Source organism: Microchirus variegatus (genome assembly GCF_963457635.1).
Source record: "Microchirus variegatus genome assembly, chromosome: 2".
NCBI lineage: Eukaryota > Metazoa > Chordata > Actinopteri > Pleuronectiformes > Soleidae > Microchirus > Microchirus variegatus.
This window is the reverse complement of record NC_139803.1, coordinates 27,040,320-27,066,312: the sequence shown is the minus strand read 5'-3', so window position 1 is coordinate 27,066,312 and position 25,993 is coordinate 27,040,320. Positions and strand designations below refer to the sequence as shown.

The 25,993-nt window shown below is 40.2% G+C and overlaps 1 protein-coding gene across 1 annotated transcript in view; it reads left to right on the top strand.

The window, feature by feature from the left end:
* LOC310940926 (solute carrier family 24 member 2) overlaps positions 1-25,993 on the top strand; it is a gene marked incomplete at both ends in the record, with an annotated part of 40,555 nt that overhangs the window by 5,768 nt on the left and 8,794 nt on the right. Inside the window, 4 exons of the mRNA XM_083905984.1 lie at positions 11,879-11,926; positions 13,364-13,472; positions 16,396-16,410; positions 22,209-22,259. Of these exons, the coding sequence (XP_083762110.1) occupies positions 11,879-11,926; positions 13,364-13,472; positions 16,396-16,410; positions 22,209-22,259 (223 nt within the window). The remainder of the gene's footprint in view (positions 1-11,878; positions 11,927-13,363; positions 13,473-16,395; positions 16,411-22,208; positions 22,260-25,993) is intronic.

Genomic DNA, 25,993 nt, shown 5'->3' with positions numbered 1-25,993 from the left:
CCTGACTGGTGACTAATGCCTTTGTTTGCCTGGTGTGTGCTGAGCTGCTGGTTGATCTGAAAGAGGTACAGTCAGCCACAGGCCTGTAGTCGCTTTAATGCTGTCTCAGTTTAAAGTTATCATGCTCCATGCAGACACACTGTAGTTCTTTCTTTCAAATAATCAATTTAAACTATTCTACGGGCCGCAAATGATGCGGAAATTGGGTCTTGAGGGTCTTATTGACAATATGGATACACAAGAATACCATCAGTCAATATGTAATTCAATTCTTTTGAATGATTGCCATCACTGAACCATTTTTTTCAAAAAATTGCAAAGATAAACAAGGGTCAGACTAGGGCTGAATGATTTGGAATTAATATATTGGACGGAATTGTAATTTTATATATAGTTATACATAATTATTCTCATTTTCATTGAAAAACATATTTAAAATGATTGCTGTGTCTTAAGATCTGTGCAAAACAAATCATTTATTCTATTTAATATAAAGTGTAGTTCAGGACAATGTTTAATCTAAAATGTTATTTTTCAACACACATTTTGGCTTTAACAAATATTGTGCCTCTTGCGATTGGGAAAATTGCAATAGGCAGTATTGTGATTTCGATAACTTTTTTGATTAGTTGTTCAGCCCTAGGTCGGACAAAAGCTTCTTAGTTCTAAAATCTTGTTGATACCTCAGCAAACTTGTATTGAACCTGAGATAACATTAATTGAATCAATTTTGTTTCAAATCACAAATCCATTGGAATTGAACTGAAACAGGAAATTCATAGTGATATCCATTGTAGTGTTTGACTCGTATGCCTTTTGCCATTGGTCAATCAGCAGTGATGGAAACATAACACCAATGTAAATATGATCATTTATTTTTGCCATGATATTTAACGTATTGATTCCATAGAGTGTAAATATCCGTATCAGAACTCCTTTTTTAATCCCCTGAGGGAAATTGTTTTTGATACAGCTACTTCAACCAAGAATAGAACAATAACAGTGATTCAGAACCTATATATAAAAAAATATATACATAGGGTTTTATGTTGGGAAAATTGATATTGGCCATTGATATTATAGATGTCCTGTGGTAAAATTACATTACTCCACCTACCCATGAAAAACTAATCCCATCCAAATAGTGCTGTAATCCTCTGATTTGCCAGTTGAAGCTAAACAGGAATTAATAATATATTGAATAGCCACCAGGGGGCGACTCTGCTTGTGGCAAAAAAACAACCCTGGTGGAATGGAAATCTATGGAAAAATTAGCCTACTTTTCACTTGATTTATAATGTCAAAAAACGTTGTCCTCAGGGAAATAGACAATAGAACACGGCATATGTGACCAGGGTGATTGAGCTGGTATCAGTCCAGTCTCTTTCAACAAATGTTGGTTTAAAGGGTGTTATTAGTTAACTCCATTCGCGTTCATCGCCCTGCGAGCTGCAGAGGTTTGTAAATCAAAGATGGCGTCATCGTACAACAGCGGTAGCCTTAATTGTCGCACGTTCTGTCACAGTTAAGCCTCTTAGTCTGGTCGTGTGGTCGGTGACTTAACAGCACAGACTTGACTCCAACCCGTGCACAAGGGTCTGATAACTCAACACCGGGTCACTCAATAACGTGCAGAGGGTCACACATTGCCTGATGCATTTTCTGTCCCATCTGAACGCACACCAACTCACAGCCACACACGCTCAGGAAATCCATAAAGTACATGTACAGACTGTAGGGACACAGTTCAAGGTCACGCAGAGGAGCCATTGGCTTCTCACAAACTGGAGTGATCATGGCAGCGCATAAGAGAAGAAGAGAAGTGTCGATAAATTGCTCGCTCAGATTTTTTTTTCTGAAGAAATAACAGATGTGTGTGTGGTAGAGTTGTTCTGCTGGAGCCACCGATTGTCCAACTCCTCTTTCCTTGATTTAAGACATGGTAGTCGATCTTGGCATCTTCATTACTGAGCAAAAATTATGCCTTTTCCTTATTCATTGTTCTATATTTTATTGTTTTGAAACCTTGTGTATCCTTGTGTATCAGGTCTGTTATGGCAGGAAGTCAGATTTATTAAGATCTGCAGTGCTGGCTTGCTCTGGCCATAGATGGCATTAGATGAGTCTTTCATCATCTGTACCCCCACCCCCCTGCTCAGGGCTACCTCACCAGGCCAGTCCAGGCTTATCTTGTTATCTTGTGGCTTCATTGTTTAGCTGATGTACTGACTGGCTGTTTTTTTTTTTGTTGTTGTTGAAAAAAAAAAAATACAAAACAAATGCTCAGCAAGATCAGATTAGCCAGCACTCTGTGCACTGTGGCTTTATGAAAGACAAGAGTGACCCTCAGACCCCCACCAGTTCAGTTTGACTCCTGTGAATAGAATGTGTCCGCCTCCACTACACTTGGTGGCAATACAGCCACTTTTAGCTTCTTACAGTAAGATTAGGCAGCTTCCAGTCTGAATTTCGCAATTTGTTTTTATTGCTGTTGTCTTATTCTTATGTGTATGGGCTTCCGGGCCACATTGAGTCAGACTCTGGTCTGATCATATTATCTGGAGGTGTTAGTCCATCTCTGAGAAATTACATTTGGGGGCTGTCCACACAAAAACACGACCTGGCATGTGTACTTAAAATAATAAATAAATAAATTAGCCTTAAATAAACATGACACTTTCAGGAAATGTCCGCAATGGGACCAGGAAGAACTGATTACATTTTGGTTGTGATCCGTACAGGGTATGTTTTATATTTTGTGGACACTGAACTGCCTCGACGGAGGTCTGCACTCTCTGACTGTTTTTCTAGTTCCACGTGTCGTGAAAGTGTTTTCAAAGTGCCAGAAAAAGATTGTTTGAGTCGTTTAGTTTCCATGTGGATCAGACTAACATGCTTCCATGTATTTTAAAAGTCCGGCTGTAGTCGGACAAACAACTTATTATATTAATGTCATCTAAATGTACATTAATGTCAAAAGCCCATCTGACAATACACTGATTAATAGCAGCTGAACACTTGCAATACTTGTACACATAATACATAATTAAAATAACATTTTATCAGGCTAGTTCATTGCATTAAATGTACGTTATGTCAGTATCAGATTGTCAAGCGAAATAATTGGTAGTAGGATATCCAAGGATGTGAACCACACAAGGTTATCCGCACATTGGTTTTCAGGTAACATTTCTGCGTCCAGCCATGATATTAGATTCCTGCTATCGTCAGTTGTTGGATAAGCCAGCGGGAATCGAGGCAGATGATGGTTCTGCTGAGATGGAAGGTGTGACCTCTGATGCATTACCAAGCTATAAATAGCGTCACAGAGGCGAGATCTTCCATCAGGATGTACTTCAAAGATCGGTTACAAAGCTGATCCTGTGCAGGAATAAGCACAGGACTGTTTCTGTTTCCTTCCCTGTGGAGTTGGATATTTGAGCATCAGCACTGATGCTGTACACCTTCTGTTCACACATTAAAAAAAACAAAAAAAAAACATGTTGCTTGCTGCTGGCTGTAGTTTTTAGGTTTTTATTTTTATCCAATCCAAATGAACTCCCACATCATAAAATGTAATAGTCTGCTTAGCATGACGTGCCTGTTTATTTTCGGTTGTGGATGACGTGTTGATGTGATTATCGTCCCTTGTGATGCATGTCAAGCTAGTTGTCGGCAAAATATTAAAGGCATGCTTTCCTCTCTGGGCTTGAATGTTTAATAGAAGCAGTTCTCAAGCTATATCATGGGAAATCCTGTTGAAATAGCCATTTTAATTACTGTAGAAAGATTATTTGTACAGTTGAGGCATATAGAGGTTGTGTGCTACTGTGAGTGAAACTTAAACTCAGTCAAGTATATTTTGTGCCGTTTTCTGTTAGGTATGCAGCCTTGTCCTTGATTCGTACTCTGTAGTCGTAGGAAATCAGAGAGGAATGTTTTTATGCCTTTCAAAGAAAAGTTGTAGAAGTGACCATGGGGTTTGCTTTGGAGTGGGTATTATTCACTCAGGCTCATGGTCACTGAGTGGTCGATCAAAACTGCAAATAGACACTATTTTGTAAGCTAAGGATGGGAATAAAATAGTATCACAATATACTTTCTTATCATCCGATATCGATATGTATCGCAATTACTCAAATCTTTAGAATCTTTAGTCTATATCCCGATATATGAGATATATCGGGATATAAAGCTGCACACAGGTCGTTTCTCTGGACTCTGTTTATTTTCTGTATTACATGATCTTAAAATATACTTATTACCTTTCATTTCAGATCATACCTTATTTATTTATTTGGCTTTTTCATGTTAAATGAAGGATGTTTACCTTTAACATTGAGATTGCCTATGAAAATGGTAATTCTGCTATAACGCAAATAGTTAGCCTTAAAATTGTGTTAAGTGAGTTTTTCAAATATAATTATTATATTCCACGTATAATTATTGTGACTATATATAATATTTAATGTATTTCCCTGACGATTATCAATGCAACAGCCTTTAAAACCAGGAAAAGTCATCGCAGATACCTTATCACGATGTGGAAATATCCAAAATCTAAGGCCATGATCTCACCATGATGATAAGGGCTCCAAGTTGTATCATCTGTTCCAGCTGTGGCTCTTTGTCAAAGTTTAGAGGTTATAGCTAAGTATTTCATTTTCACTGTGTTGTAGGACTTTTTGGTCAGTCAGTAGATAGAAAAAGTATTCAGATTTGAATAATCACGATACAGTGTTGAGTTTCGAAATCCAGAGTAGTGGGTGGATTGAGTTGCTTCTTCCACCATCTGTCCTCTATTGTCTACAGTTCTCCGTGTCTTTGTTTGTCACCAACACCCACGACTGTCCAAATGTGATTAAACTGCATGTATTGTACAAATTAAGTTCTTAAGTAACTTTCTGTGCTTCACATGTGCCAATGGCTGCATTTTATATCATCTTTGATCAGTTAGTGTAGTACTGGGACTTTCTTCCTCTGTTTGTAGGGCCGTGTTTATCTAATTTGTATCATAATTAATATCTACAGCATCTACAGCAAAACATCCAGTTTGCATTTCTGTGACATAAAAGTCATCAGGAAACTGGTTTAGTAGACATTAGCACATACGGAGGTGGAGTCAGATGTACACAGCCAATAATTACATTTTCTAAGTCGGACTAGCTCGATGAAACTGCATGTAAATGACTGAGTGCTGTTAATGATTTGATTTTCCATCTCCGTTGCAATATTAGTCCTTTACTAGTCTAATATTATAATGACGATGTTCCACTATACAGTTCCAGCACGTCTCGGCTTGACTCTACTCAGTTTGGTGTGGTTTTCCATTGCTATAGTACCTCTTCAGTGTGGGCAGAGTCATCATAGAAACTGCCGTGATGTTGTTTTATACCCGACACACAAACTAGTGACTTGTAAAGCAATTGTTTTCAGTCTGCTGAATCATTAGAATCAGTTAAGTAAGAAGATTAGTTCAGTACTTCCTGCATGACAGGGGCGCAGACTCAGCGTCTGACACAGTCACTGAACTAAAATACGGCGGAAGGGGTTGTGATCCGGCTCGTGTTCGCCAGGTTTTGGTCAGTGTGGTTGCTAAATATACCAGACTCCTCTGTTACATATTGAGATTTTGGAAATTTCCTTGCTAAATGTTGGCGATTAAAGCATGTTTTCAAGATTTGTAAGTCTTTTTATTTGATCTACAGTTTGGCTTTGTTAGGTTTGATTATCAGTTATTACACTCTGTGCCAATCAGTGGCCGTCAGTCACATTTAGTATCGGCTGAGCTCGCTAGGAACCTCACCAGAGAAGATACACAATTTTAATTCAAAAAAAAATTGCCCTGTGTGAATTGGGTTTCATAGAGCACTGGCTCCTGCTTCTACTGTGGTCATGGTCGAAGGCATATAGTTTGATGATGCAATGGAATTCATGAAAAGTTATAATGAGAGTTTGTTTCTGTTGTGAAGGGAGAGTCTGAAGGTTAAATGTTGATGCCTGCAAGAAACTGAAAGCCTCATCGATCACCGCGGCTATTTTTAAAAGCGGGGTCAATTTAGCTAATGTAACTGCACTGTAAAAGCATCATGTGAAGGGCATCGAGATCCCTATCTCGTGGGTGTATGAAATGACGAGCAAGCGAAGAAGATGGAAACGGTACATGTGGTTGCATGCGACTGTGGACATACATAGATGCATCCCTATCGACAACCTTACCTTTTTTTTGTCCCTGCCTTACAAAACTCCATTAGCGTCACCCAAACCCCATATTTTGTGAAAGTCAGGGTGATAATGTCTTATCATGTGGACTATAGATCCAACAACACACACGGAACTGAGAATCTACAAGCTAATTTAAGAGGAACTCTTAAAATGGAAGTGATTGCAATCAGACCGCCTCTAATGAGCTAATTAGAAAATGTTCTCTGGCTTAGTGAATCTCCTAAAAGGCTCTATGTTGTCATCTAAGTGTGTTAGTACTTGTTATGTACATCAGCAATGATGAGAATGATGCATCAGGCTGCCCACCCCAACCGCAATCGCCATTCAGACTTACCAAGGTGACCTGACAGAGCTTTATATTATTGTGTCTGCACTGACTATCAGGCTGGAAGGTTCGTCTGAGTAATACCACCTCCTCATTTTAAGATGAGGGTCTTCTGTGTGTGTGAGCTCTCTGTCTCAGATTGAATGTGAATGCTGACAGTGCAGCAATGCAACAAAGCAAAACCTTGGTCAGGATTATGTGCACGAGGTGGCATTAAGTAATAGTTTGTAAGCATTACAGCCTTAATCTGAAGGCTCAAAACAGCATTTACTGTTGATGTCATTATTAATTCAGTGGGATTTTGGAAAATTTTGTTAATTTTTTGTTATTATTCTGTCTATTCGTGAACAGAATGTATGCTGAAAAACAGTCTCTGTCAAGCCATACTACACCCAACCGAGGGAGCATTTGTGTGTATACAGCAGCAGTGTGGGGTGGGCGAGGCTTCTTTGAGCTATATATATATATATATATATATATATATATAGTCTATTTACTATATGTTTTGATCTACCACTCAGTGACCATGAGCCTGAGTGAAATATACCCAACTCAAACCAAAACTTCAAAAACTACTTCTTGGTCACTTCTACAATTTTTCTTTTGAAAAATATAAAAACATTCTGATTTCCTACAACTACAGAGTACAAGTCGAGGACAAGGCTGCATACCCAACAGAAAACACCACAAAATATACTTGACTGAGTTTAATGTTTACTTATAGTAGCACACAGCCTTCGCATGCCAACACTGAACAATAAAGTGAATGTTTTTCTGCACAAATCGTCCTTTTACAGTGATTAAAATGGCCATTTCAACAGGATTCCCCATGAAATGGCTCGACAACTGCTTCTATTATCCAGTCAAGCGCTGAGAGAAACGCATGAATTTAATAATTTGGGAATATTATAGTTGTGCACATTGCCTGGATGTGCCGGGCTATGGTTGTGTATGGTCCTTCCACATGCTACCAAGGCCCCTGTTAGAATTGTTAAATTGCCAACATGTCTTGTTTCTGACTTCTTCAGACTCCAATCCCCCCAAAAAAGTATATTCTGATGAGATTTTTTCTTCACAAGCAAATTAGATTAAGCTGAAGCAAGAGATAAGGTGACTCTAATTATTGTTTAATTTATTATTATTTAATTTATTATTATTATTTTATTTGTTTAATTTTCTATATGCACTCTGGTCAAAGTTCCTCAGCCCTGGTACATACAGTAGAACAGTATTTGTGATTTTCCTCCAAGTACCACCAGAGGAAGCTCGAGTACCACGGCTTCAGAGTATTTTATAAAATCTACTACGATGGCAAATGAGGCTTTCTATTCCACTCAGCTAAAATATTATCTTGCACTTCCACAGTCTAAATTTAATCTATTAATGAGAATAAATTACACGCAGAACACTGTAAATTCATGTTACTACTGACAAAATGACAAAAAGTGCCTGTTCAAACTCAGCTCCGGGTGATTACGTTCACTTGCAAAAGAATGACACAGCAGTTTTTTGTTCTCCCAAAAGCCAGAGTCTGATTGGTTCAATGGAGGGAGGGAGGGCGGGAGTAAGAGGAAGCAATTTTGGCTTAGTCCTGATGTGCACTGCCTTGTGGGAAATCAGTGTCGTGGCAGCTCCTGTAATTAGTTCTGCTTGTTAGAAAAATGAAGGGGTTACTAATTAGCAAGTGGATGGCTTCTTGACTTGTTGTGCATCTTTTTCCCCTCCTTTCCTTGAAGATCATCATTATCGTCTCCAGGCAAAACGGGGGAGAGAGGGAGAGAGAAAGAGAGAGAGGGAGGAGGAGTAGTGAGATGCTGCTTAGTCGTGCTTCTCAACGCATCAAATCTAGAAGGACAAATCTCAAAGGGCGTCCTGTCGTTCTCTGGCAGACGGCTGCCTGCAAACGCTTAAATCTGTGCAACATTTGATTTTTCAAGTTTGTGTAACAAGGCAGGGCAGTCTGGTTTTCACAGTTCTTTACATACACAGGCTGACAGATGCTTGACTTTCCCCTCCCATTTTTACACAGAGATGTAAGTCACACACATCTACTTGAGTTTCACAACCCAAAAGATATGCAATGCCAGACATGTCAGATCAATTGTAATGTAGCTTTTATCCCAACAAGCCTGTCTGCTTCAATTCTGTCTTGGCTTGTGCACAATATTTTTCCCACATGACCTTGAGAGATCCATTAGGATACATTTTTAAAGCCCTGTTTTGGTCTTTTCAAAGACAAGTCATTAAGTGGAGAGGAACATTTGGACATTTCAAATCATAAACGAATACAATCGATTAAAATTTAGCGCAGGCTTGAAATGTCATCTAAATTAAACTTGAAGCTTAATATATTCACAAAGTCTGCACTTTTGTTGATTACCCGATAGCCCAAAAATTAGAAGAAGAAAATGGTTACATTGGGACGATGGTGAACACAAGCTGTCCATGCAGAAAACAAACCACCAACAGACATCGTTCATAAAAACAGTCGAGCATTGTCTTGACAACAATCGCAAACATCGAGGAAGTACAAATACACGTAAATACAAATAGAGCAGAGAGTTTATCCAAATATACAAGTAAAACAGCAAAAAAGCTTCCATGTTTTTCAATTCTCACCAGTCATGAAAAAGCCGGTCCGATGGGTTTTTTTTTTTATGTGGCCCCTCGCTCGGTCAATTTCTCTTCTTTGCTTTTGCCATGATGAACATCTAAAATAATGCTATAGCTGCCTTCATTTTATAGCAGGTACCTGGCTAGGCTGTGTGAAGTGCTGTAAAGCAATTTGTGTTTTCTCTCAAGAGATCCGAGACTTTGCAAGACCTGATTCTGAGGACTCCAGGTCGGTGGCCCTGATTTATTACGAGGCTGGTTCTCCGCTAACAGATTATAAATCAGTGTCTATGGGTGTATCTGTTAAAGTCATGAAATTATACATATTATCAGCTTACCTTCACCTTACCTCTCTGGTCAAATACCACTTCTTGGCACTTTGCGAAATCAAGAAGAGAGGGGTTTAGTTGCACTTTTAGGGTGAGAGGGGAGAGTTTGCCATGGAGAAAGTATGTTTTTACTTACGATTCAGTGCCGTTAGAGGAATTTGAAAAGTACTGGTTCACAGCCAGACGTGTTACGACTGTAGCCCGCTTGAATCGTGGCATCATGTCCTGGCAATGGCGCACAGAAGTCGCTCCATCAAGCTTCACATTTTAACTTCTTCTCCTGCTTACTCCTTCAAGAACAATGTATGTGAGGTCCAGAGAAATGACAAAGTGAAAGGAAACTGACACTGTTAATATCAATAAATGCCTATTTTCCTAAATTCTGAACAGCAATTCATCATTAACATCCATACCTTTGATAGTTGAGATTGTCTTTTATGTAAAACATGGTTTTCAAAAAAGGCAATTTAGTCCGTTAATCCTAAGTGTGTTAATTTGACATGGTGAGACAGTTGATTATCGTTTGAAGATGATCTTCTGGTCTTTATTATTTAATTACTTATTTACTTTTGGGATATTATTGTATTCACAAGTTATTGCAGTACGTGTTGGAATACCAAAACCTCAATATGATGTTATGGAATTTGCAGTATGGTAACTGTGATTAAAGTTAGAAATGTGACAGCTTAATGAAAATTAATTAGGTGTATGTCGAAAGTATCTCCTTTGATTTATAAAATGTAATGCCTTATTCTGTTCCTGTATTTTTTTTACTATATCTACAGCATAATAAGGAGTAAATCAAGGATTTGAAGACTGAAGCACAGCTATGATGGATTATATCAAACACTGGCAAAGTAGAAAATGTGTTAACAAAAAAAAGAGGAAGACGCTATTATCCGCCTCAGTAATTTTGCTTGGATGTCAAAGCATAAAAGGAAATTCAAATTAAACTCCTCCAGAAATAGACTCCTTTTGTGCCTCCTCAGATTTTATATAAGAAGATTTATAATCTGCTGCTGATGTTCAAGAGTCAGGACTTCCAGCTCTGCTTTCAGCATTTTTACCAGCACGCTCGCATTCTTCCAATTGTGTCACCCAACCCAACCCCCACCCGGTTCAATTTCGAGCATTGGAAGCGGAAGTTTTTTTGTTTTGTTTTTTTTTCACACCGTTTCTCGATAACTCTCCGTAAAGACGTAGTCGCACACATGTGGCTGCAGAGCGACCTTTATCTCCCTCGGCTGATCCGTTTCCAGGAATGATCTTGATGTGACATTATGTAAGAACTGTGAGGCAGAGCTGCTGGTATTAGAGGTCACACAAACTCCCAAGAACATACTAATCTCCCTATAAATATTATTAGTCTCAATATTTAACACTGGCTTATTGATCGACCATCAGCATAATCTCTATCTGACACAATTACCAGTTTTTCCTAACCCTACTGACTTTGCTTTTGAGGATGGTGCTAGCGTATGTATGTAATACCTCAAGTGTGCAGGGAGACATAAAAGATGGGAAAATAAGATTATAGTTGAATTGCTGTCTTGAATATCTTAGTGTTCGTCATTTATTTTAGCAAATGTTTAATTTCATGTCCTTTTTTTCTATTATTATTGTTGATCTGTGCAGAGGCACAGCCTGATTTATGGTAAATTATGAGCCGTTAAGCTGAAACAGTGGAGCACAGTGGGTAGTGACATTCACACGGACGGCAGTGGTTGATTATTCTGTAAATGACACCGGCTCCTAATGCAAATTCCTTCAAGTTACGATGCATTTGTTTTGATAAGTCAATGAAAGGAGTCCAACAGTTTCAATACAATTTTGTGTATTGGTATCGGTCCCTACTTTTATTTAAAAAATAGATTATGCTACAACACGGCCGCTGGTGGCAGAGAACTGGTGATTGTTTAAAAGACTTATTGTTAATATGGGATCAAACTCCACGGATTCAGGCCGATTTTCAAGTCATGTGGTGGTGACAGCACATCTCCAGTGTCGGACCTGATTATGAATGTCGGGAATGATGAATGGACGTGGAGCGTAATATCATTGAAGAACAGAGATTAGCATTTGATCTGCATGAGTGAAACTGTAATGGCATTTTTGAATCAACTTCAGGGTTACAGAAGTAAAAGGTGTCCAGTCTTGCTCAGCCTGTGACTGGCACATAAGTCGTGGGGTGGGGGGGGGGGGACCTGTGCCTCTAGTCTCGTCCACATACATCACAGTCGGTCATCCCGATCTCTGTAACTGTGTCATACTGTCTCTCCATCATCTTTTCATCTTATCTGTGTGGTCGTGTGCGTTATGCTTCACTTCGCTGTCCTGTTTTCTCTTTCTCTCCCCCACACTTTTACTACACCTTCTCTCTGTGTTGGATGAGAAGGCAAGTCCTGGGGCACCAGAGGATGACGGCAAGTTGTCGGTAGGTCCTGTCTGAATGGCGCGCTCTCTGTCTGTCTGCTTCAGTGTTTGTCCTTGTTTCTATGTAGATGTAGTAGCTTAACTTTGTGTTTCTTCCACCGTACTGCGAAGAAGACATAAACACCGTTATCGCTAACCCCTCAGCTTCACAGGTCCGCCTGTAAAAGACAGTCCAGGAAGCAGCATGTGCACAGAATGCTTAAGACTCTTAAGAATGCTTTAATATTTTCAAATAGTAATAATGTAATAGAAGACATTTGTAATAAAACATGAACAATATACATCGTTCACTATTGATAGGACACAAATTGCCAAGATGAGAGAGAGGGAGAGTGGAAAACGGTAACAGCAAATCAATCTGAGTGTTCCTTTTTTTCAATATTACTTATCTACACTGCGCTGGTATTATAGAGCTCCAATAGCTGACGTCAAAACCAATGTAACGCCCTCTGACAGGAAATGACCTCTGTAGATACGAGACGACACATAAATCAGGCAATATGTCAATTTGTCTATTCCCTTGCTGGTTTTCATCATAAAAGTGAAGATGGTGGGTGGATGTCCAAAAACAGTCAGAGACAGCTGAACAGGAGAGCATTTTACAGGATCCCCACCTGATCCAGAGAGACGGTTGCAGGTCAACCAGGACTGCTATGAGACGTGCTCACAGTGAACACGAGAAGATGGAGCGATACCACTCAATCTCCATGGATTTAAAGAGTACAGTGAACTCTTGACAGGTTGAATCCAGCCCTGGTCACGTTCATTGTTGCTGCATGTTAGGCTGCCAACATGGCGGAGTCACGTGACGTCTGGAGCTCTATTGAGTGTTGAATTCACATCATGAAAAATAAAAGCAACAGAAGGATCGTCACCATCTGGCTTCTCTGCCAAGACCTTACAAGAAGCTACCTGCTCTCATCCATATGGACCCGAGTTAGCTGCTGTGCATTACCTGTGGGCGTCCAAAGATGTACGCACTCGTAACAGCTGCCGTCTGCAACACTGTCTAATTTGCAACAGTTCTGAAGTTCAGCTTGAACTGCCGGAGTGACCTTGGCGAAGCTGGTTTGGGAAAACTGAATGACTGGGTTTCTTTATTATTTTACTGAGTCATAGGTTCTGCCTTATGTGCAAGAGAATTAAGGAATCCTGTTCCAACCCAGAGCATGAGTGAATGTGGAGCACATGCATGAATACATGTTGATTTTACTAACATAAATCTGTAAAACAATCATCATTTTGTTATGTGAAATGAAATAAGCTTACCCAACAGCATGGGGTAAGCTTATCGAGCTTATTTTCCATGTGCTGACATCAGTAAGACTGAAATGTCTGCTTTATGATAGCAATGCAAACCAGTTGGTGGACTTAGATGAGGAGAGCCTCATCTCAAGTGTGAGGACGTTTCATTCACATCATGTTTCTCCTCTCCTAGGCAAGGCCTCGACTGCAGAGGGGGGGCAGCTCCGCCTCCCTGCACAACAGCTTGATGAGAAACAGCATTTTCCAGCTGATGATTCACACATTAGACCCTTTAAGTGAAGGTAAGACAGTCGGATAAACTGCACACAAGAAAACACAACTTTTCCACGTCGCAAATAACCCAGAATGTACAGTACAGATGTTTGTTCTTTCTAACTGCCTTTCTCTTTAAATCAGTCTTGTTTTAATGGGAATGAAAACACATTTTCACATTGTAAAAAAACTATAATTTAAAAAAATAATATTTAAAAAGATGTGTTTAGCCCATATACCAAAATGGATTTGATCCATTTTTCAAAACAACAAGCTCAGTGCTGTGTCAGGGCAAAGCCGAGGAGGTGAATATCATTTTCATTTAATCTGACATGAAGGCCGATTAGCTCAGCTAAACGAAATGTAAAATGGCAGTGTCAGTGCTCAATGTAGAGGATGAATATGTTAATACGGCAGCGGAGGTGAAAAAAAAAGATGAAGGAGAAGCGATGGGAATAAAATTAACATAAATGGGGACTTGGGTTTATGGTGTGGTTAAAGAATTGGAGATTCTCATTTTAAAGGTTTGGTGAAAGGTCTTAGAATGTGATATGTATGCTCAGTATTTGAAAGCAACAGTATCATAACACTCAATATTTCACTTTTAGATAGATGTGTTTGCATTTGTAAACAAAAGGCATACCGTATAAGCTTTCTCTGAAATGACAACATTCTTTGAAAGACGGCTCTGGAATGAGTCAACTCACAAGCTGTGCCAAGATAGGCCTTAAAGTGTCCATTTACATGTGTTGACTCATTGTCATACAAAGATTCCATGGGGTCCGGTCTTGAGTGCTTTCATCTTTTTTTTTTATCTCAGTGATAAAAATGTAAATCATAGCCTCCTGAGGCAAATGAAGTCAGTGTGGCTGCTTGTAAATGCACATGACAGAGGGTTCTACATACTCCACCCCACTGCTGCCGCACCATTTATTATACAATAAGTCTGTCTTATTGATACTAGTGCAGTGCCCATAGGAAGTATGTTTTCCTATAGTGAAGCTGAAGAAGATTTTTCAGTTATGGTAATGCATGATAAGGAAGGCTAACATAACTGGCGTGGCTGGCAGTCACAAAACGTCTAGCTACGCTAATGCTAAATCGAAAATTAAAACATTTGCGTTGTGCCTAATGAGGTTGCACAGTGTTTGTGTCATGTTAGCCCTATGCTAATGCTAATCGTAGCCTCGCTAGCTTACCTTTGGAAACAGGTTCGCCAAGTTAGCCACAAAGTAGTAGCATGCTAATGCAAAATAAATATGTGCTCGCGTATTGGTGAATGGACACCTCGTCGTTTCAGTATAACACCATGTTCTGCGGTGAACCGTCTGAAAATGTCTCACCCACTGTGAGGACAGCCTCATCACTCCCACCTCCCCGCTACAGACAGCGCAGCTGCTGCTGATGAGCCGCTGTCTGCCTAGTGTAGCGTGATAAATCAGTGAAAAGTCAAAGTCAGCGAGCATCAACCACATTGTTTCGGTAGCCATGATTAACAACTCTTAATCCCACCTCCCAGATGACCTATTAACTTGCGCAGTGTCGTGAATGATGAGTGGTCAGGGTCATATATGTAGTGTATGTCCAAAAAACTGTGCCACTGTGATTGATAATCTGACATGGTGAGCACCCCCACCGTACACTGATCTTATATAGTACACCCTATAGTACTTATATAGTACATATAGATAAAATATTTGATGTCCATTTTCTGGTCGTAGACACAATAGAAACGTCTCTTTTATGTGGGTGGTATAGTAAAACAAATGTCACAAATACATTGTGAGGGTGTAGGATAAGCAGATTTGACCGATGAGTTTTTGTCAAAAAATACTGACTGGAAATTAATGCAGTGACCCAATGACTGCATGTGTGACCTGACACAAGGAGTGAATTGATTACCGCAGGGAACAAAAAGTAACCCCCTCAGGCCTCTGTTTGGTTTGAATATATTATTTTGAAATTTCCATCCGACACATTGGCTCGGCAGACATCGCAACAATGCACTCTTGCACTCCTCACGGGCCTCAGTTTAAAGTTTTCAGTCATGTCATTGATTGCATTACGGTAAATGTCCACTAGATTCAGAGACGAGCGGCTGCACATTCTGCTGATATTAATGCAGAGGAGCACTTTGTTTGTGATGTGCAGCATTGAGAGAGATGAACAGGTGCATCCATCAATGATGGAGGCTGTGCTGATTGTCCTTGCATGCTCTTAGGCTTTAAGTGTAGCTCAGCAGGGCCTCGAGGGACCTGGCAGGACTCCATCCTTACATTTTTCATAGAGCGTTTCTCAAAATAAAGTTGCCTTTGCTTCTTGGCCGAGGAAGAATCCAATGTTGTTTTGCGAGTGCTGGGAAGTGGTGACCTCTCACTTGTTAGACCTTTAGAATCGGGGATAAATGTGTGTTAAAGTGGAACTATGCAGGGTTTTGTTACCCTACAGTATGTGTGTGGGCATGCATGTGTCTCTCTTTTAAGATGTTTTTTTGCTTCCTAGCCTGGAGTTACTATAAGAAGACTGACACCCGTCTCTCAAGGTTCACTGCTTATTCCAAGGTCAAAGATTAGAAAATCCTGGTTATCATTTGTCGGTTTCTTTCAAAAAGAGAATTCTCAACTTTTGGATGGAGCCAGTCTTAGTTTAAGGCATGGTAAGCTATGCTACCTGTCTCCTTGACATGAGCCAGTGTCAGTCTTCATCTAACTCTCGGCAAGCAAGCGATTCACCACATTTCCCTACATTTCAAATTATTCTGCAAAATACTATGCTATGTTGAATCAGTTTACAATCCAGAAACAAACTCTTTTGATTTCATGTTTTTTTGCACCTTTCTCATCTTGAAGTCATACCTGTCAATGCTTACATGTACCCTATCAAACGAAATATCACCTGGATTTATCTTTTCTCTGTTTCTGCCTATCTCTCTCTCTTCTACTGTCCCATCAGAATTTGCTGACTCTGGTGAGTTAATCCTCTAATTTCAGTATCCCCTTCCCCCCAAAAAAGAAAATGTTTGTTCTCATTCCAGCAGTCTGGAGGCAACGCTCTTGTCCCCTTTATATACATTTCCCAAATGTGCTGTGCTGTCAACTCTCTGTAGTGTCCATCCCTGCAGACTCCTTCAAATACCACATTCTCCTCTGTGGATGTCTTCTCCCTGGAAACCTTCTGTGACCATTTCTCCATTGTTTTCTCCATTACCCCTAATCCTCTCTCTCTCTCTCCGCTTATGAACCGCTTCTTGTGCCAGATTTGTTTCACTGTTCTCTGTGACACATGAAAAGGCTCAGAATGTGTGGTTTGGTTTTTTCCTTTTTAACAATGTACTTGTCTCTAAAAGGTCTCCCACTTTGCAGCTACAGTCTTTAAGTTAGGAATACAGTTGTGGTCTAATTCTTTTGGTTCGCACAATGCAGTTGCAATAGGACAGGGTTTTCACAGAAACCAATGAAGAGAACATCATTCACCCTGCTATCTACCATGTTTTACACTCTTATTATGACTCAGCATAACACTGACAAAGAATAAAAATATAATCTATGTTTGGAATTGTTCTGTTTGATACAGTACGGCACATATTTTCCCTTTCCCTTGGGATAACAGAGTAAAATGGTACGGTCAGGGCAGAGCTAGACCGTCTCCACCCACGACATTTAGCTGACTGGGCGATTAATGTTAATATCCCATGGAAGTCAAGGCAAACACCCTCAGTCTATTCTCATACAAAGCTTTACGCCTTGTTGAGACAAACCGAGCAGGAAAAAAAGCAATTGGGTTGTTGTCTGCGTGTTCCAGGCTTTTCATTCATTTGTTGTCGTCACACTGGTACGACACCGCTCTATGTGGCCATAGAGCCAAACGCAAGCCTGACCCAGGGGTTCAGCATTCCAACTTACACCGCACTGTACCAAACCTAACTATATCATAACATCACAATTTTGTAGTCCGACTGAGCATCCAGGTTTATTTTCAGCATTAGAATCCACTTATGAAACTTGGGCACCTTGTGTTTTTGGCTATACTGCTGCTATATGAAGCCGTCCATATTTACTTGGACTGTGTGTGTCACACTTGCCCAGTTGTGACATAAAATGTCACTCTTTGTGCAGAATGGGAATGTCACTAAAGACAGGAAAACAAAAAAATATGCCATACTAAGAAAAACAGAGAGTGGTGTGGAGCTTAATTAACATTAACCCGTTTGGCAATGTTTGAATGTAAAGGACATGCATTTATGTGTAAAAGGTTCAACCTGTGGCTTTAAATTAATTGATCCATGTACACTGTACAAGGACATTGTAATGGTTTGGTTAGTTGCAAGTTTCCCGCATCTCACTTTTTTTTTTATCAGTATGGAGACAGACGTTATCACTCAGGAGTGGCATCAAATATTGAACAACAAAGAGGGATGTGGAGGCTCGATCTCAATCTCCTGTCTGAGCCCTCAGTGGATGACTGAAACAAGTCCCCTAAAAGAGCACTCAGAAGTCTGGCTGCACTCACGCCTTTGGCTCAAACCCCACAATAATAAAATAAAAACAAAAAAAAACACAATATTAACACTGTGGTGCAAACGCCCGACTGAACTCCAGTATAGAGGAAGAAGAATGCCTGCACATGATCAAGCTATTTTGAGGAATATTTTAGGTTTTGCATTTGCATTTCATCATGTAATGATTTTCTCTTTATTAGTTTTGCTCAGTTTGACCGAAAAGTAGACGGAAGATAACCTTTACAATTAATGAATTAACCATTTTTAATTTTGCCCTCTAAGGTTGAAACTTTATCGAGAGCGACACAAGGTTTACAAAATCTCTAAGCTCGTTTTGTAGTTTGACTCCCAACACTGAAACAAATACATAACTGGTCTTGTCGGTGAGTTCAAATACCCAACAATTTCCTCTTTCTCACTGTGTGAAGATGCACAGAGCACAGAGAACCTCGTCCGACACTTCCCCTCAGTGACTAATCTCACTGAGAATCACTGTAAAGGTGCCTCTCAGTACAACTGTGGCCTTGGAACATTTTGTCCATGTTGGGCCGTTTTTATATTGAGCAGATATTTCACTCCAGTCCTCCATGGGCTGAACCAAGAAAGAGAGGACAAGGTCGTTTGGGGGGAAAAAACAAAAGGTAACAAAAGGTGAAGGGAAAGTAAGCCTAAATTATGTGATGATGTCAGCTCTTTGTCACATGATGGTCTAGTACTTTAAAATCCATCTATTAGAAGTTAAAATATTAATTCAGCCAGCAATTCCAGTTTGGTCCATACTAATGCTCCCTCCAAACCCTCGCCAGCAGCACTGTCTGTGACCCCCATCATCGATCATGATGGCTCAATAATGCACTCATTGTTGCTGACCTGATGGAAATATAATTTTCTTTTATAGATAGTATTGACTTTGACCTCTAGCTTGTATTATTCATGTGTGTTTGCAACTGTACATGTTTTGCAATGCATCACATATAATACTGACACAAGGATGACATGTTGGAGATATCAGTGAATTTGTATATTGTGTTTTGTAAATTGTGATATTCTGCTGTATTTGTGGTATAATTGGACTCCAGTGAACACTTGTTTCATACTTTTAAAATTAGACGCAGTTTATATCCAGATTCATTCAAATAGATGAATGTAGCTAATTTGTATACTACAAACTAGTGCTTAATTTTTTTTTATTTATTAATTTAGTACTTGATTATTTATTTAATTTAATTTTATTAATTATTGCAGCCCTACTACAAACATGAAGCTACAACAAGCAGGCGGTTAGCTTATCTTAGTATAATAACTATAAACACAGGGAATTACTCACTTGGCAAAATATAGCTCTCTAATTATCACGTTAAAGCTTTTATTGTCATGTTGATATTGTCGCTTGGTTAAGAAATCATTGTTTCCACTCGAGAAATAATTTTTAAAAAACAGTAAATTAATTAATTAAATCTTCCCTTTTTGCTGAAAACCATATGCTAAAGGTGGTTTGGAATTATCTGCAAAAACAGCCAGGCCCTTCTTTCCCTCAGCTTTGTTTTGATAGATAATCACACCTCCAGTATGATATGCAAGTGTGACCAGCCAACTACACTTAGTAACTCGTCTTCCCTGCAAACATACACACACCGTCACTCACAGGCACCCCCCTCCTGAGCCCTCTGAGCCTCCCCAGGCTGGAGGGTGAAAGAATCAATGTTAAAAGCCTTTTTTTTTTTTTTTACCTCCGCACAGACTGCGAGTTTGCCTGACACCCCCAACCCCCAGCAGACAGGCTGGGCATGCACACACACGCACAGTGTCGCACACACACTCACGCACACAGCTCACCAGAGGTTTAGAGGTCACGCAACAAGGACAAGAGGGCCACTGGTAAACAACAACAACAACAAGCCTCCTTTTCTCTCCCTCTCCTGCCTTCTCCGGTTGCAGATGGCAAGTGCAGGTGGTGATTGTGTTGTGGGTTAATTGCCTCAGAATGGAGTCACTCAGTGGAACGGTTCGGTTTGGTATAGTACAGTATGTGTCTTATTTGCATTTCTATTAGGAATAGTACCAAAATAACCAGCCCCTTCTGATTTTTTGGCGCCATTCCCTACAAGTACCAAATAAAAATAATATGGTGGTCTAGCTCCACCCACCACAGTCAGCTGATTGGGTGACAGAAGAACCTCACTCCCTTGCGATCAGCGTAAATATCCCATGGAAGTCGAAGCAAAGTCTATTCTCATTCAGAGCTTGATGTCTTGTTAAGACAAACAGCCACAAATTGACCAGGGAAAAAAGAGCTGCTGGATGTCCTCCTTTGTTGTCTGTTGTGTTATATTCATTGTTGTCACATCAGTACAACATCACGCTACGCAGCCATCAGGCACAGCCCATACCTCGCCTACCCAACATAAGTGAAGCCTTGACCCAGACACCCATTACAGACCATATTGTACTGTACCACATCGTACAATGATGGAAACAACATTAAAACCCTGCCTTACATGACAGTGCACTTCAAAACCAAAGTCACCTTAATCATATGAGACTGAGGCACTTGTCTGGCAGTGCTGCAGATGAGCAAGACACTCTGAAGTGGGATGTGTTTTTTAACCTCATTCCACTGCCTTAAACGCCTGCCACTTCTCACATTTGGCACCATAATCCACTCACATGTGGCGTGGCAATGGACAGAGTTCAACATTCGTGCAAATGAGCTTGTGAGTGTGGGCATATGTAATACTCACTGACTATGCACACCACCTCCACCACCACGATGTTGTTTGCAGATGATACTGTAATCTGTTGTGAGAGAAGGGGACAGGTGGAAGAGAACCTGGTGGAGGTGGAGGTCTGAGGAATGAAGATTAGTAGGAGCTAGACCAAATACCTGTGTGTGTGTGTGTGTGTGTGTGTGTGTGTGTGTGTGTGTGTGTGTGTGTGTGTGTGTGTGTGTGTGTGTGTGTGTGTGTGTGTGTGTGTGTGTGTGTGTGTGTGTGTGTGTGTGTGTGTGTGTGTGTGTGTGTGTGTGTGTGTGTGTGTGTGTGTGTGTGTGTGTGTGTGTGTGTGTGTGTGAATGACAGTGAGACACGTGGTATGGTGAAGATGCGACGTAGCAAAAGTGGTCAACCATCCAAAGCAATGGACGGTGCATATGTGAGGTAGAGAGTGCAGGCAGGGTGGAAGTGGGTTGAGGAGAGTGTCTGGGGTGATATGTGACAGAAGGATAGCAGGAAAAGTGGAACGGAAGGTCTACAAGATGGTAGTGAGGCCTGCTATGATGTATGGCTTGGAGACAGTGGCACTGTCTAAAAGGTGGCAGAGCTGAAGATGCTTGCGATATGTTTGACTGTGAGTGCAGTGCTACAATCGTTTAGAGGTATCGTTGAAAAGGGCCTGCAACTAACAGTGGCTCCTACCATCCACGTATCTTGAAATCTCACAGCCTGTGCAAATAAAACAGACGAGCCGATCCCTCAAAGTGGGCACGATAGTGTATTGTACACCTGCTGTTGGTGAGGAAAACTGCATAGAGCAAAGCTAAAAACAGAATTCGCCTGTTGGAGCAGGCAGAACAGCTTCATGCTGTGATCCACTTTCCCTCAAAGTGGCGCGTGGGATGTAGCGTCTTCTGGTCCGGCTGTTTTCAGTTGTTGCCGCCGCATCAGCCGAGTTCAGCTTTTGCAGCGGGTTTGAATTTCCAGGTAATTCATCATGCCGATGTGCTGACTGTCTGTTCACTGTAGAAGAACTGCAACAGTAAGGGAATTAAATTAATTGTGCGGGTTTCATTGTGGGAGATAAATGCTGAGTCATCGTGCATTTGAATCGCGTGCGTGTAGAGGAGAGGACTCATCTTTCTGTTGACCCAGTAAACTCTCTACTGAGTTTCCTGTTCTGTTTGTTTTTTTAATACCATTGTATGAACCCTGTAATTATTATTTCTTCATCATAATATATCGACTCCCCTTTCTTTCTCCTTTATTTTCACATCAGTTCAAAACTTCTCTCAATAGCCTGTACCACTGGCAGGCTCTTTATCGGACTGAATTTCTGCAAGACTATAATGTATTTTATTTGTAATTCAATCCTTGCTGCTCTGTTTTGCACTTATGCCATGATGACTGTGGAGAGACCTCGTCTTTATGTGCGTCAGCTTGTACCTGTATGTGATGTAGAACCAGCAGACCTGTCTTGTTCTGTCATGTTCACTCTTTCCCTTTTTCTCTGTGTGTCCGTCGCCTTACCCTTGTCTTTTGCTGTGATGTTGTAGAGCTTGGGACTTATGGGAAACTAAAATATTATCACTCAATGACTGAGGAAGGTAAGCCCAAAACATTTTCACTACTTGATTCTCTGAGCCAGTTTCTGCCATCACTCTTGGTTGTTTTGTTTTTTTTAATCTCCATATCTCCACAGCCCCCACCTCCCCCAGCCCCGTTGTATTGTGTTTGCTTGTAACATAGCGTTCCCACACTGTTGCTCTTAAGGCCCTATCCACACGGAAACACAACAAAACAACATTTCTCTTTTCTGTAAAACGTGGCATAATTTCCCAAAACCACTCTTAATGCTGTACTGCTCTATTTGAATGAGTATACATTAGAATCTATGCAATCTAAGGAAATAAAATAAAAGTGAACATATAGTAAACGGACCAAACAATCACCAACTAATTGATAAGTGACAGCAAAGAGTAAGATAGAGGTGGGACTATGACATACAGTACCAAAGTAGCATTGTTCTGTCTAGTGTGGCATTTTGAGATGGACCCAATAAAAATGCAGATACGATAAAAACAAAAAACCAGATTCACCTCGACTCGTTTCCGTGTGGGCAGCCCCTAAGTTTCACCACCTCTCTGAGATTTCACTGACATAAGTGCAAATCATTGTAGCCATGACATTTCTTTCTTTAAATTTATGTTTCATTTTTGTTTTTGTTTAGTCCCAGAGATATTGTGTGTTGTTTTTTATGGATTTTTATTTGATTTTATTTTTTTTATCAACAAGATATTTTAAAAGAAATCGATCTATTTTGAAGAAATCTATAATCTGTGATATGTGTGACTGGGAAAGCATTGGATTCTTCTTGTTTTCTCAGGCTGATAAAAAACCACATACAAACACAATACCATCCTTGCCCAAGTTTCACACTTGCCCAAGAAAACAAGGCACAAGGCCTTTTCATTTTTTATTTTTTTATTTTTTTCTACTCTGGACATATTATCCATCTGCGCTGCTGAGAAATACATCATCCATTCCTTAGCACTCACTTGGAGGTTTCACTTGCACCAGCAGCAGCGTGTACGCACACGTAGGACTTGCATTACTCGATTTGGCAAACTGGAGTGACTCATCCACCCAGTGGTTGTGTAACAGACAGAGCTGTGAAAATGAATGGCCGTGGAAGATGACCATAGAGAGAGAGGCCGCGTATTCTTCAAAGACTCTGAAAGTGCCTCATCATTATGCAAATTGTGGGCACCTTCAATGGACCTCCCTGGACTGCAAAGACTAAAGGCAGCCATTTAATTCGAGAAAAACTTCTACAGTCTTAATTAGTTTTTAATGTTAACACTTTTGTTTAAACGGCTCTAGCCACTGGGCCATTTTTTTTTTATTTCCATTAGGAAAAGTACCAAAATAACCTGCCCCAATCCTTACCCTTCCCTTGGGAAACCAGAGTAAAATGTTATGGTACGGTTCGACTGGCTCCACCCATGACACCCTCCCTTGTGACTGGTGTTTTTTCAACGCCCGCAGTCTATTCTCATGCAAAATATCTTGCAAAAAGCCACAAACCGAGCAGGACAAAAAAGGTGCTGGATGTCCTTTATTGTTGCATTCACTGTTGTTGTTCGTCAGGTATTTGTCCCAGTCAAAACACCAGGGCTTCACCGATCCGAACTGTACCAGGAAACATCTGAAACATGCAGGGCAGTGGGTCCCCAGGAAACCCTGCCCTAAACCTAGTTTTATTTCCTCACTTCTTATGAGGTTAACAACAGTAGAAATAATTTCCTGTTAAGCATTTGAATCCAAATCCCAGAGAGCGTGTTTTTCCTTGTCTAACCCAAAGCACAAAGCTCAACACCACCATTTGAATGCCAATATCTCGCACCAACAAACATGCACAGTTGCACACTCACTTCGTTACACAACCACTATACAATGACCACCAAAGGTGAGTGATGTCAGGAATGTGCGGTACCGTCTTGTGAAAATGTACCGTATTTGCCACATGTGTTATGTGTGGGTGTGTCTGAAAGGTGTTTTCAACAAAAAGACAAAGTGTGTGAGAGAGAGGGAAAAAAAACGATGTTTGACTAAGACAGATGAGTAAGGGAGGACTTATGGAAGGGAGACAGAGGAGGTGGGAGGGGGGGTGAATGATTCTGGCAGAAGGTCACAGACAGTGTTGACATGGCCGGGTGGAATACGTATTGACGCATCAGTGTGTCGAGGACTGGCAAATCAACCACGTCCTGTTGAAATAAAAGAAAAAATCTTTCAAATTGATTGCCTTTGGCTGAGTGGGACGATGCAGGATATGCATGCAAAGACCGGCACGCACAAGAAGGGAGTGAAATTATATATGGATGGATGAATGACACATGGTTTTACACCTAAAAAAACAACATTTCTTGGGACACAATTTGATTTCAAATGAATACTTGAATCACAATGGGAAACTGAAACCATGTTTCTGGTTCGTTTGGTCCATTTTTCTCCACTATATTGGTGGTGTCGAGGGATTTCATGGGAAGTCATTGTTTTACAAACCGGTGGCAGTTCATCACTAGTCATAGTCACAACAAGGGCCAGAACTGCCTTGAGGCATTATTTGTGATGTCACTCGAGCGCAAAGCTTATGTAAGCCACAAGGCCATGATGCTCAATTGACAAATAGTTTCATTTCAATTTTGCTTCCTCACAGCACTGAGGTTATAGATAGATGGATCTTAAAATTAAAATAATAATAATCAAAAAAAGTGAATTATGTGATTTGTTCAAATTCATCCAACTTGCAGTCTCAGGATTCTTGTTTTCTGTGAGGCTTTATTCATGGCGAATGTAGCCCAAATGGCTGAACAATTAATTTGGCAAATTGTCTCAGTTTTTATTCTTTATTATGTAGTTAGCTTTAGAAACACCTAGTATCCTTCACTTCTCAACCTTGCCTAAGAATGTGATGGTATCTTAATCTAAAAGCTTATTTCACAACTCAAATCACGCAATTTGCAATGGATGTCGCAAAAGAAGCCCAATAAAATATATTTGACTGAAATCATTCAGGCCTTATACAAAGTAAGACTTTAACTAAGGATGCACAATATTGTGCTTTATACATCGGTCCTTGGGTGGGTGCAGAGGTCATTTAGTCTCTTTTGTAGAGTAATTAACTTAATATTTTGCTTACTCGTGTAACAGCAGATGGAGATATACATTTTCTTCATTTAGCAAAATAAACAAATAAAATAGTTGGAGGTAGGGATGACAGGTTTTCACTTTTTCCCTGTTTGATACAGATATTGATATCACAACCTCAGGTACCAATATCTATAGACCGTTTTAGACCTTATTCGTGTCCGATATCAGTCGGTCATTTTAGGCCTATCTATTTCAAGCAATTTCAAAGACAGAGTTCTCTAACTGTGTAACACATATTCTGTTCCAATACAGAAGAAATAAATAGACCAAAACGTAACTCGGCTAAAATGCTGTCGCTGCATTTTATTTACACATTGACAGTCAGGATTGGGTCAGATTTCTCTTCTTTTTTTTCTTTCCGATATCCAATCCAGTGATTTTGACCAGCATTAAAGACGAGGAGTTAGTAGCCAATACAGGCCACCGTTTTAGTCATTGGTCATACTGGAGGATGGTGTGTTTGCTGGTATCTGATACCAGATACCAGCTGGTGCCGATACCAATATCGTGCTTACCTTACTGTAACAAATCATTTTCAGATGATGCAAAAGAAAGTTAAAGATGAAATACAGCTATTCTTTTTCTTCTAGCCTCAGACTGCTCTTGTAGTTTGTGATGTAAGGAG